Genomic DNA, 12,575 nt, shown 5'->3' with positions numbered 1-12,575 from the left:
GACATTTTGGAGAGCTGCTGCATGGACGAGCCTGGGTTGGTGAGCGAAGGGAGGGTGACAGATCTATCGGCACTGTCCTCAGGCATTCTGCGTGCCGGTGAGCAAGCTGCTTATCTGTTTTGAGCCTCGGTTTTCCTGTCTGTAAAATAGGGCTGATCATCACAGTGACCCCATCAGTCTGTGGAGAGGATGAACTAGGAGATGCTGGGAGCAGAGGACCCAGCACACTGTCTGCTGCTTCGTGCACACCCATCAAGCGCTGGCTGGGTTATTGGAGATGAATGTTGGTCGAGCAGTTAATACATGCTGGGGTATAAAGTTGCACAAGACTCCGTGCCAGCCAGTGGTGTGCTGGAGCCATCGTGTACCAGCTCCTACCGGCTCGTGAGAGCCGATAGTTCAAGTTTCAGGAAGATTGTGAGCCAGTTCAGCACCATCATTAAAGGTTAAATTATATAAACTTACCATTAAGTAAGTCATATTCAAAACGAGGGTCATAAATACTCAAAACTTGTCACATCCTAATTTTTTACTCCACTTTACTGTCATCTCTGCTCTTGAGGGTACTGGTGTCTATCATCGATCCTATCCATATGATGGAAAGACGACATAACGGTGCCATCGAGAGTCTCTTTCCAGAAACTCCATAGCCAGCGACCTCACATTGGTTGCTTGAAATTGGCCGTGGGGGGAGTATTTCTATCAAGGGAATTGGCAGACACTACGAATCAGGGTATTTTCTTTTTTGTTGTCTTTTTGAGCGTTGGTTGTTAAACAGTTACCAGCACACCGCTAGTTTCCAGCCCTCAAGAAGCGCATACTCTAGCTGGAGAGGCAAATAGCGTGAGCAGACACAACGCAGAGCGGTGAGTCCTAGGCCACCCACGGGTCTGTTGACTCGGCTGAGACCACGCCCTGGAAGGAGATGGAGCTTCATGGCAGCGATGGCGTCTGCACCTGGTAATTGTCACCAACGTGAATTACCACGTGAATTTGTACAGACAGTTCCTGGCCAGGTGGTCAGCATCGATGCTCCAGACTTGGGTCACAACATCTTGGAACCTGCTTCCCCAGGAAGCTGGGAAAAACTGGCCGCGGCTCAAGGCACGCACTGAGTAAAGTGTGTTTCAAATTTAGGGGAGGATCCCCCCCGCAAAGCATTGGCCATTTAATAGGATTTTTAAAAATCAGATTTGACTGAAGGCAGAGGTGGAGCTTTGAAATAATGTGGTGAAGAGAGAATAGTCTTCTTCCGTGAATTCTCCATTATTAATCCCAGCCTTCTAAAAACTCCTTCAGACAATGCGTCTGGGGAGCATGCAGCGGCATCTCCACGACTTTACCAGCTAACGCTATTAGCTCTGCACCACGTAGCTGACACTAATGTTGCAATATTCATGTCCATTATCCCATCCATTCCTCAGCCCCCAGCTCATCCCTTCCCGACCTACCCCTATCCCCCAGCCCCGGCCAGAGAGATTAATCTCTGCTCCTCAGTGAAGACTCAGCTGAGGGGTCACTGCTTCCTGGAAGCCCCCCGGGGCTCAATCACACCCGCAGACCTGTAGGTCCAGTTCATCGCTGAATCGCCAACGTCTGGTAAATCCTGTAATTCCCCTCCACTTTACAGATGCAGAAACTGGGGCCCAGAGAACCTAAATGCCGTGTCCAAGGCCACACAGCTAGTGAGGGGCAGGGTCAGGAGTGGACCCCAGTCTCTGTTCCCTGAGAGCCCAGGCTGCTGTCAACAATGAAGCCAAACCATCCATCGTTCTCCTGCGGCTCTTCTGGCCTCGCTGGGAGGAGGAGGGGTCCGCGCATTCGTTGCGTAAATGTTTATTGAACACTGACTGGTTGGACAGCGGCGACTCCGTGGCCAGCAAGCCTGACAGGTCTGGGAGCGTGATTCAGCCCGACCCTGGAGCTGAGTCTCAACCAAAGAGCAGGAATTAGTCTGCCTGGCCGGGCTGGCGGAGGGGGCGGCTTGGGGTCATGGGATGAGCTGTGGGAACAGCATGTGCAAAAGCAGAGAGCTTGGCACAGTCTGGGAGCTGACGGCTGACAGGCTCCGTCCTAAGATTCATCTTTCTGGCAGACTTTCCCAAACACAGGCGAAGGCAGCGGGTGAGATGACGCACTGAACTTAAACCCCGTTCCCTTTCTCTCACTCGCTCCTGAGTGGTGACAGCGCCCAGGAGATTGCCATCAAGGAGCCCCCGTTGCTAGATTGGGAACACAAGGATCTGCTGGTCCCCTAAATGTCCTCAGAGCCTTGGCTGGCGAGGGGGAAGAGGGTGGGTGCAGGGCTGATCTGGCAGCAGACATATGGTGAAAGTTCCCCAGGCTTCCAGAAAGCTTGATTTCAAGTCCTGGCTCCACTTCGAACTAGCCACACAACCTCGCAAATTCCAGGCACTGTCTCCTGGACTCAGTTTTACTTTCTGTAAAATGGGGTTGAAAGTATCCACCTCCCTGGCAGAGCCCAAATGCATTTGAGAGCTCTGGGCAGTGCTGCTGGAACTGGACTCCTGCGACTTTCGTTTGCCAGGCTTCGGTCTCGCTGTGCACTCTGGGGCTTGAAAGCCTTGTTGATGCCCCTCCCCACCCCCCTGGTGGCCTGAGCTCTGGGGTGTTCTCATGAGACTGTGGCACCGTTATCTTCCTTGTGGTCTTCAGGCTGGGTTTTGCAACCGCAGCTGAGGAGAACTGGGTCTTGCAGGGAGCGTTTCTGCTTCATCGTACAGCCGTCGGCGGCGGATGTTTCACACTCTTGGAAAGAGGCCAGGAGTGAAGGCTGAGGAGGGCTTCTCTGGAAACGAGGCTTGCGTTAGGCAACCGGAGGAGAATCGGGGGCAAAAGTGCAGAGCCAGCGTGTGTGCCTCCCCCACCGGCTGCCGAAGCATGAGCTCCTCTAGGCCATTAGGAAAACAGCCAGGACCTGAGCCACCAGAGAGCACTTTGCAGAGAGGACCCTTCGATACCGGGGGTCAGAGGTCAGCACGTCACAACTGAGTCAAAGGCGCTTGGGCAGATAGAGGATGGATGGGTGCCAGGCCCGATGACGGGGCCGTGTTTTGGGGAAATGTCACCGTGATGTGAAGGTTTTGCTCCCCTGGGGGTGACACACTGATGCCTTCTCATGGGCAGAGTCACCGTCCAATCCAGGAGGCCGGTGCCTCGGCTCCAGGAGCCCAGCGCTCTGCCCAGGAAGCCGAGGAGGGCGAGGAGGGTTGCAGGGGTTGTTGATGGGGGTCCCTCCCCTGCATGGGTGGTGACGGGGATCTGTAAGGAAGTGCACTCCCGCGGAAGGCAGGGGACAGTAAGCAAGGGGCTCTGAGCTCAGAGGGAGCTGCCTTCCAGCCCTGTTTCTCTGCTTGCAGTTGTGTGACCTGAGGCAGGTTCCTTAAACCCCAGAGCCTGGGTCTCCTCATCTGTAAATGGGAGTGACAGACCCCCGACCTCCGGGTCGTTGGGAGGGTGAAATGATGCGGCAGCTGGCGCTCGGTAGGTCTCCCTCCACGTGAGCCCCGCCCCCGCCTCCCTGGTGGGAGCTGTACTTGTCCTTGCAAAGCCCCAGGCAGCCTTGGACAGTGTACAGGCCTCACTTGGAGAAAGGTTTTGTTTTTTTTTTAATTGTAGATGATCAAGGGGCTGAAATTGGGCCCTGAGTTCTGATTGAGCGGCTTTGGCAGTGGCGGCTGAGTGGTCAGCATGGCCGAGGTGCTGGTGTTGCCCTGGTGACGTGGGCCTCGGCCAGTTGGCTGTCACTGCACAGGTTCCTCGGCCTCCTAACTGGCCTCTCTGATTTCCCCTTGCTCCTTCCATGCAGGGCGGGGGGTATTCAGAACACAGTTCTGTTCATCCGCTTATGAGCTGATGTATGTATTGGTCTGCTCGGGCTGCCAGGACAAAGTACCGCAGACTGGGGTCTTCAACAACAGAGATTTATCTCCTCACAGACCTGGAGGGTGGGAGGCCGAGGTCAGGGTGCGGGCAGGCTGGCTTCTCCTGAGGCCTCTCCCCTTGTCGTGTAGACACCGTCTGCTCCCTGTGTCTTCACATGGCCGTCCTCTGTGCGACACTGTGTCCTCATCCCCCCTTCTTATAAGGACACCAGTCATTCTGGATGAGGGCCGCCCTAATGACCTCATTTAACTTAATCACTCTTTAAAGGCCCCGTCTCCAAATACAGTCATGTTCTGGGGTGGGGGTTGGGGCGTCAACATGTGAATTTGGGGGACATAACTCAGCCCAGGACTCTGGGCTCGTTTCCCCTGTGCCAGCCCTGGGCTGGGCTCCGTTACCATCTGCCGGCCCTGTTACCGTCGCGATTCTGCTCAAATCTTCAGCGTCCTCCTGCAGCCCAGACTGAGCCGGAGCGTCAGGGTCCAGGCCCTGCCCCTCCCGGCGTGGACCCCAGGCCCCCTGAGCTCCAGCACGGAGCCGCCAACGATGCCACCCAGGACAAGTGTATTTCCAGGCCCGCGACTGACCGGGAGAAGCCCTCGTCTGCTCTCCTTTCACTTGTGAGACTTCCCGGGAAGGTTCCATGACACCCCGTGTGCTCCCCACTCCACAGCTCCGCCCCAGGCTCTGTCACTTCTCTCTGGAACCCGGGAGGGAAGGGCCATCTAAGGCCGTGCGGTGCGGAAAGCCCTTAACGTTCAAAATGAGGACGGCTGGTCCCGCCTTTCAGAGTAAGGCCGCACTTGTTTGGGAGAACGTGCTAGAAGGATGCACTTGGAACCAGCAGCTGTTTCATTGTCCTGTCGTGCTTTGGCATTTTGTTATTTAAAAGAATAAAAAATAGACAAGTCCACAGGATAGTATGCTCTTACCACCTAGGTCCAGCCCCTGAGGGCGCCCTCCTTGCGTCCCACTTCGCAGTTCCTGCCAACTCGGCCCGTCCACCTAAGTGAACAGAGGCTGACACTGTGCCGTAGTTGCTTGAGATTCTAAAATAGAAATACTCTATTACAGGTAACGATGAGCTCCCTCACGTTCTCCTTGTCTCACTCTGGAGTCAGCCGCCACCATGGACTGTGCACAGTATCTGTCTCTGAATGTTTGTGTACAGATGTGTGTGTATATAATATACAGACATACATATGTTTGTGTAGTATGGACATATGCATATGATCCATAAACTAAACAAACTATGGTTGATACGTTTTTAAGTTTACATAAATACAAAAAATTACACAAATAGTACCACTAGTGTAATATTCCATACCTTGCTTTTTTTTTTTTTTTTTTGGATGAGGAAGATTAGCCCTGAGCTAACATCTGTTGCTAATCCTCCTCTTTTTGCTGAGGAGTATTGGCCCTGGGCTAACATCCATGCCCATCTTCCTCTACTTTATACGTGGGACGCCGCCAAGGCGTGGCTTGACAAGCAGTACGTAGGTCTGCACCTGGGATCTGAACCTGTGAACCCTGGGCTGCCCGAGCAGAGCGAGCGAACTTAACCTCTGCGCCCCCAGGCCAGCCCCTTCCACAACCTGCTTTTTTAACCCAGCATCATATGTGAGATTGATTTATGGGGACACTCACGTGGCTCTAGGCCATTCCTGTTACCTGCTGTGCGATATTGCACCCACGACTATGCACAGTTTGTTTACTGATCCCCCTGCTGTAGCCATGTGAGTTGTGCCCATCGGTGATCTAAACCAAACCCAGGTTTTGGTCTAGTTGAGTCACAGTGGAGTCATATAAGCGATTCACATAAGCTTTGGGGGTGCCCTGCCCCTCAAGCTGCTTAAGTGTAAAGCAAATCGAGTGTTGTTGTGACGGTGGAGTGGCCGCTCTGTGATGTCAGCCCCGCTCTCACTGCGTCTCAAGTCTCAGTCCAGCGTCAGCGTGTCTCGGCATCTCTTCTCTGTGCCTGCCCCCTGCGGCTGGGAAATGCCCATATATGGTGGTGTGACTGACCTCGGAGGAATCCGGGGCCCCGAGAGGTTCCACGGTACTGGTCTGATTCCCCGCGGGGCGAGTGAGCGCTCAGGAGTCCTCCCCGCCGTCCCTGGGGCTCTGCCCCGAAGGGAATGCCTCAGGAGGGAGGCCACATGTCGCCCACTGCAAGGGAGCCAGGCCTCCCCTCTGGACGGCGGGTATTTTTATCTGAAGCGCGGGCTCGGTCAGGACCCTGGAGAGTTTCCAAGGTCGGAGATGGGAACTGCGGCGTTCCCATGGCTCCTGGCTCTGCGCTCCGCCTCCTGGGATGCCCGGCCGTCCCCTCCCTGCCCCGCTCCGCGTCTTGCCCCTGAGGATGTCCTCCTCTGGCTGCCATCTTGCAGTCCCAGCCCACTCGACCGGCGAAACCTGGTTATTGCTAATGAGGAGACCTGTTCAAAGGGCTGGGCCTCTGGGGTTCTGGATGGGTCAGCGCTGAGGCACGGCTGCCACCCTCCCCACCCAGGCGGGATCCTGGAGCCCCTTCCTCCAGCTCCCTGCGCTGTCTTTAGTCAGCCCTGTCTCTCTGGGTGGGGGTGGTGGGTTTCCTCACCTGTGTCCCCAGCCCAACTGGGAGCTCCTTGAAGCCAGGGACAGTGTCCTCTTCATCTTCATGACCCATGGTCCAGCACAAAATAGGTGCCCGATAAAGGTCATGGGGTGACTGACTGACTCTCCCTTGGGAGTCAAGCAGAGGTGAGAGGTGTAAATGAACACACTTACTCGAGCCCTGCCTTGTTCTTGGACCGGACCAGGAGCCAAGAGGAGGACCACAGTTGCGACCCTTCAGTGGGGGTGAGACCCGGCCCCCTGGGAGAGAGGAGCCATGGTAGCGTGATGGGAAATCCAAGCCTTATAGGCGTCTCACCTGGCTCGAGTCTCGGCATCTCCACTTGCCAGCAGCATGGCCTTGGGTGCGTCGTGTCTCCACTCTAAGCCTCAGCTTGCTCATCTGTAAAGTGGGAGCGATAACAGACCCACCTCCTGGGTTGTGAGGACTGGAAACGACGTGGTGAAGTGACCGGCCCACGTGGATGCTCAGAAGGGTTCTTGGAAGGACAAAAGGCACAGCAAAAGTGCACCTAATAAAATTCGGACCTTGGAGTTTTTAAGTTAGTAAGTGTGTTCTAAGACTAGGACCATGCTTCCTAAGATGCATGCCAGGGAAGAAAGGTCAGTAAGAGGTGTTAATTGGGAACAGGGCCTGTAACCCAAAAGGCAAGGAAGGACCATCAAGATCCTTGATAGGTAGGTAATAAAAGTGAGAGAGTTTACTGCAGTCGGCCCCGTGCGTCCCCAGAGGGTGAGTCCCAACTGATGTGGCCGTGAGACCCTGCCCCACGGCCGCCAGCCCGGCACCGGTCAGGTGAGGGTTCCAGGAATGCTCTCTGGGAAGTGTGGCTCCAAGACGGGGCCACGAAGGCCCGGGAGTCCTGGCCACCGTCTTCTGTCCCCTGGGCGCTGCTCTTGGTTTTGTCAACCAACAATGGATAACCATCCCGGTGCGGTCGTCGGGTGCTAACTACCTGTGTGAACCACTAACTTAGCAGCCAGAAGGGTAACACCTGGCAGTGTCTGTACCAGGTGCACGGTCAGGAGCTGGCAGAGAGAGGCCACCTGCTTGGCTGTTGGGCGGGTTTGCAGGGCAGGTTCTGGGGTGAGTGTGGGGCACAGGCTCCCCCCGGAGGGCCCCTCCTTCCTCTGGCACTTTCTCCGAGGGTCAGATCAGCAGGTGACTGTTGCTCGGCAGAGCATGTGGCTGGGTCCCTGGCTGGGTTCTGGGTGACTGTGTCAGGGGGTGTGATGAGTATGTGGTGGTGCCCGGGGGAGGGCTGTGATACAAGGAGCCTTCTGCAGTGATGGCTCTGGGTTTGCCTGTCAACCACTTTTGGTAAACTGAGTCTTACTTCACAGGGACTGGAAAGGTTGCTGCTAATGTTGGTGCATGGCGAATCCTTCGGTGATGTGAAATGACTTTATCCATCTCTTTTGGGGCAGGAGAGGGAATTTAATTCAGGCCGTAGAGCCACTGGAGTCCTGAATGAGTAGAAATGCTGACTCAAAATGAGAAAGGATGGTGACGAGAGCAGTGGTGTCCAGGAGAGACGGTGCCAGGACCTCCTCTGTGCAGCCCGGGTGGCTTGCCCGGCTGGAACCCCAGCTCCACCACTGCCGTGTGCGGGGCCTCGCTGCCTCCGCTTCTGGGATCCTCAGTGTCCACGTCTGCCAAGTGGGGAGAGGAGCTCCTGTCGCACTGGCTGCTCAGGCCAGTGCTGTCGCTGGGTTAATGCCGCCCTCTGCTTCCTTTCAGAGCCTCGAGCGGCCAGCTCTGCAGCCCAGGCTGCCCTGTCCCCCGTTCTCGCTGCCCGCGTGGAGCCATGAGCTGTGTCCTGAACGGCGTCGTCCCCCTGGGGCTGGTGTTGCTGGTCTGCGGAGCCCAGGGCTTCTTCCTGCGCAACGTCACACACCTGGAGAAGCTGCTCGGCAGGTACCAGCAGGACGGGCCGCACTCCCGGGGCCGCAGGGCCCTCCCCGGGCCGGACAAGGAGGAGATCCTGTCTCTGCACAACCAGCTGCGGGGCCAGGTGTACCCCGCGGCCTCCAACATGGAGTTCATGGTGAGCGCATGCGCCCGACGGCCGGGCGCCCTCCTGTTTCGTCGTCCCCAGGCGCTGCGTGTGTGGCAGGCGCGGGGGCTGCTGGCAGAGAGGGTCCCCTGCCTCTGGCCTGGACAGCCCCCAGACAGACCCGTGCGTTCCCCGTGCAGGGGCCGCCTCCTGGCCGGCCCCTCCTGTAGCTCAGCCCCGGCACCGCCCTCCACCCCTTCCGCCAGGCCGCCTGAGCGGGGAGCACGGGCTGGGGGCGGGGCCTCGGCGAGCCCCGTGCCAGCTCTGCCAGCCCTGGCCGTGTGCCCGGATGCCTCCTGAGCCAGTCTGAGCCTTGGTTCCCACTCTGAGGATCCCACCTCACGGGCTCCCCGTGACCGTTCGACGAGAGAATGTGGTACAATGCCCGGCACAGGCGCCCGCGCCCGGGGCTGTGGGGTTACCGCAGTTGTGATGCCAACTGGGTGGTCATCCCGCCCTTTAACTGCGACTTCTCTGAGTGCCGAGCGCCGGCTGAGTCCGCCAGCGACGGGGAGCCTGTGGGAGGAGGGGGGGACAGGGGACAGTGGAGGTCCCCGGGAATCTGGAGAAATCCTGCAGTTAGGAGCAGGAGGGGCCCCAGCTCCCCAGCCCCGCTTCACCCTCATGTCTCCATTTCTGTCAACACCATTGTCCCTTCTCCCACCCCATGAAAGAGGTGCTGTCATTCTCCCATTTTATAGATTGGGAAACCGAGGCCCAAGGTCACACAGCTGGCAGTGACAGAGCCAGATTCGAACCTGAGTCCAGCTGACTCCAGGACCCATGCCCTCAGCCACCTTCTAGACTCAATTTAAACCCCACACCGGGCCGGCCCCATGGCTTAGTGGTTGAGTGCGTGCGCTCCGCTACCGGTGGCCCGGGTTCGGATCCCGGGCGCGCACTGACGCACCGCTTCTCCGGCCATGCTGAGGCCGTGTCCCACATACAGCAACTAGAAGGATGTGCAGCAGTGACATACAGCTGTCTACTGGGGCTTTGGGGGAAAAAAATAAGTAAATAAATAAAATTTAAACCCCACACCTACCACGGCCCCTGCCGGGTACCACGGACTCTTTCTCCAGCATTTTCCAGCCTCTCTTCCCATCCCGTTCCCGTCACCTTGATTATCGGGGCAGCCTCAGCCTGGGGGTTATCACCTCCCCTCTTGTCCTCCCCCAGCCCAATCTGAATCCTGCCATCATATCACACTTCCTAAATCTTCACTTTCTTCCAGCCTGTCTCCTCCTCAGGAAACTCCAGGGCCCTCTGTGCCCAGGGTGGAGCCCAGATGCTTCTTGCCTGGCATTCGAGACCTTCTCTCAGGAGCTCTTGTCTGTCTCGATACCTTATTTCCCTCCTTCCCATCACAGAAGTCTGCCTGATGCTGTGTGTGGCACAGCCACCGCACCCGGGCTCATGCTGTCCCTCCCCAGGAGTCCTTTCCCCCATCACTGCCTTGTCCCTCTCCTGGCAACCCTCATCCCGGGCCTCTGCTCCCCTCCTCCCTCTGGACTCAGCTGTCCCTTTGACATCAGCAGTGCTCGTGGTCGGGGACTGTCCGACGTGCCTGCGAGCCCCTCCCTGCCGCTGTCTGCCCACGAGAGGTGGCCCATCACCATCTCTGGCGGTGGGTGGGTTGCCCGTCTGGGCAGAGCCCCCCGAGCGAGGCTGTCCTTTGGGAACTCGTTACGAAACCATTTCTTTTTTCCCTCCAGAAAATGTCCCAGGCGTTTGTCCCAAAGGGACTGTGCTAATTTTAGGAAGGAGAGCGGGCACCCTTTCAAAATACTCGTGTGTGGGGCAGCTTGTATGGACTTTTCAGAGTTAAGGATGCAGGAAAATGAGGGTAGATTTCTTTGGAGCTTGGGGTGCAGGCTCCTCGCCCACACCTCCTGGGACCTGGTGGTTTGGCCTCAGTCCCCGAGGGAAAAGGACCGTCTCCATGTCTCTCTGGCCAGGTCACCCTACATCCTGTGCCCCTTCCCACCCAGGCCCTGCGTGGTGCCACCAGGGAGCAGGCATTTTTCTCAGCCTGGAGCTTGATGGAGCCCCAGCCCCAGGATCCCGGCTGTTCCCTGCCTCCTCGGGGGGAGCGGCTGGGTGTATGCTGTCTTCTCCTCACAGCCCCGCGCTGGGCTGGCGGGTGTAGGGAGGACTCGGTGCCAGTGAGAAGGGTCAGGTATGCCGCAGGGAGGCCCAGCGCTGGACAGCCTGGAAGGAGCCTGTCGTGTCTTCCTATTTACTTGCTTTGTGCTATTTCAGAGTTGGAGTTGGCTCTGGGTCCTCGGGTCTAAACGGCCCGCCCGTCGGGGGAGCTGTGCGTCAGGGGTGTTCCCGGGGCGCCTCCAGGCAGGGGGCCGTGAGGCAGGGAAGGCCTCTGAGGCGCAGCCCCTCCACCCCAGCATCCTCAGCCCAGCGCTGCCCCGCTGCTCCTGTTCCCACCCAAACGGGCGGCACCGATTTGAGAAAGTGTCTTGGAAACGTGGCTTCCTGCTCAGCCCTGCCTGCTGGGCTTCACGCCACGGTCCCTGAAATCGCCTCAGCACCCAAAGGTGGATTTTAAAACTCCAAGGAGTTAAGACACCCCATTTGAGGTTTTATAAGTGGACAGGCTGTGGAGCCAGCCTGCCTGGGTATAGGTAGTGCCTGCTTGCTGGCTGTGTGACTTCGGGCAGGTTACTTAGCCTCTCTGTGCTTGTGTTTCCTCACCAGCACAATGGAGACAATAAAAGCACCTTTCTCATAGGGTTGTTTGGAGGAGTCAGTAGATAATGCACGATAAGCACTCAATAAATGTTAACTACACTGTTGCTATTATTATTTTAGTAATTATTATTGTTTTAGTGGGGTGGGGCCAGCACTTGGTGACAGCATGCAGTGAGTCGGGAGGAGCCCCCTTGGAAGCCAGACAAGGCTGGGTTGTTAAAGTTCTAACTTCCTGGCTGTGTGACCTTAGGCAAGTAACTTAACCTCTCTTAGCCTCAAGGTTTTTTGTCTGCAACAATGGAAAGATAAAGCACCTCAAGGGCTTGTTGTGGGAATTAAATAAGAACATGTGCTAGTGTTCCCTGGCAAGTGGCAGGTGCTCAGAAGATGGTAGCTCAAGAGGTGCCGGCCCGGCACTGCCCCTGGCACTTAATATCTGAGTACTGAGGGCTACTTTGCTCTCCCCTGGGGGCTCGATTCCTGCCCTCAGTCAGCCTTCCCCAAAATCCAGCATGTACCATTAACCCATTTAGAGATAGGGAAACGGAGGCACAGAGAGGTGAAGCCACTTGCTCAAAGTCACACAGCCAGCAAGGGCAGAGCCTGGCCTAACACAAACACTCTCGCCAATGCACCTCAGTGCCCTGTTCCTTCCCTTCTCCTTCCTTGAGTTGTACCTTCGAGGGGTAAAGAATGTCCACCTGTGCCTTCCCTTCAGAGGGACGTGGGCTAGTTGTGGGGGCAAGTCTTCCTCTGGGAAAGCACAGGCTGAGTGGGTGGTGGGGGCGGGTGGGGACTGCAGGAGGTCAGTGAGGGCTGGAGTGAGCTGGGGGAACCAGGCCTCATCATGCATTCATGCATTCATTCATTCATGCGTTCATGCATTCATTCATTCATGCATTCATGCATTCATTCATTCATGCATGCGTGATTCAGGGGTGACAGTCAAGACATTTAACACTGCGTGGAAAGGGCACGATCCACAGGGTGTGTGTAGGCTGTAAACAACACCCCACAGCCACACCCATGACTGCCAGCCCTGCACCCCTTTGTTTGGGAAACATTGTTTTGAGGTCTTACTATGTGCCGGGCATGGCTGGAGCCAAGAGGAGGGTGGGAGGTGAGGGGCGGGCCAGGATGGGGATGCTCAGCCTCCCTTGGAGGGAGGGAGAGCTGGGTTCTCATGGGGCTGTGTCCTGTTGCAGCCCAGATGTCGAGTCTGCGGGTCTCTCACCAGAATTTCAAAAGCCTTTGACCCCTAGAGATCCCGCCAAGCCTGTCTTTCTTCCC

General features: G+C 56.9%; 1 protein-coding gene across 1 annotated transcript in view; it reads left to right on the top strand.

The window, feature by feature from the left end:
• The window catches only part of CRISPLD2 (cysteine rich secretory protein LCCL domain containing 2), a 67,944-nt gene that overhangs the window by 8,427 nt on the left and 46,942 nt on the right, over nt 1-12,575 (top strand). Inside the window, exon 2 of the mRNA XM_004437052.3 lies at nt 8,264-8,570. Coding sequence (XP_004437109.1) covers nt 8,331-8,570 — 240 coding nt within the window. The 5' untranslated portion in view covers nt 8,264-8,330. The remainder of the gene's footprint in view (nt 1-8,263; nt 8,571-12,575) is intronic.

This window comes from Ceratotherium simum, chromosome 30 (assembly GCF_057802395.1).
Source record: "Ceratotherium simum simum isolate JZ-2026a chromosome 30, ASM5780239v1, whole genome shotgun sequence".
NCBI classification, from domain to species: Eukaryota; Metazoa; Chordata; class Mammalia; order Perissodactyla; family Rhinocerotidae; genus Ceratotherium; species Ceratotherium simum.
Note: the sequence above shows the minus strand (reverse complement) of the source record. Positions and strands in the feature narration are given on the sequence as shown.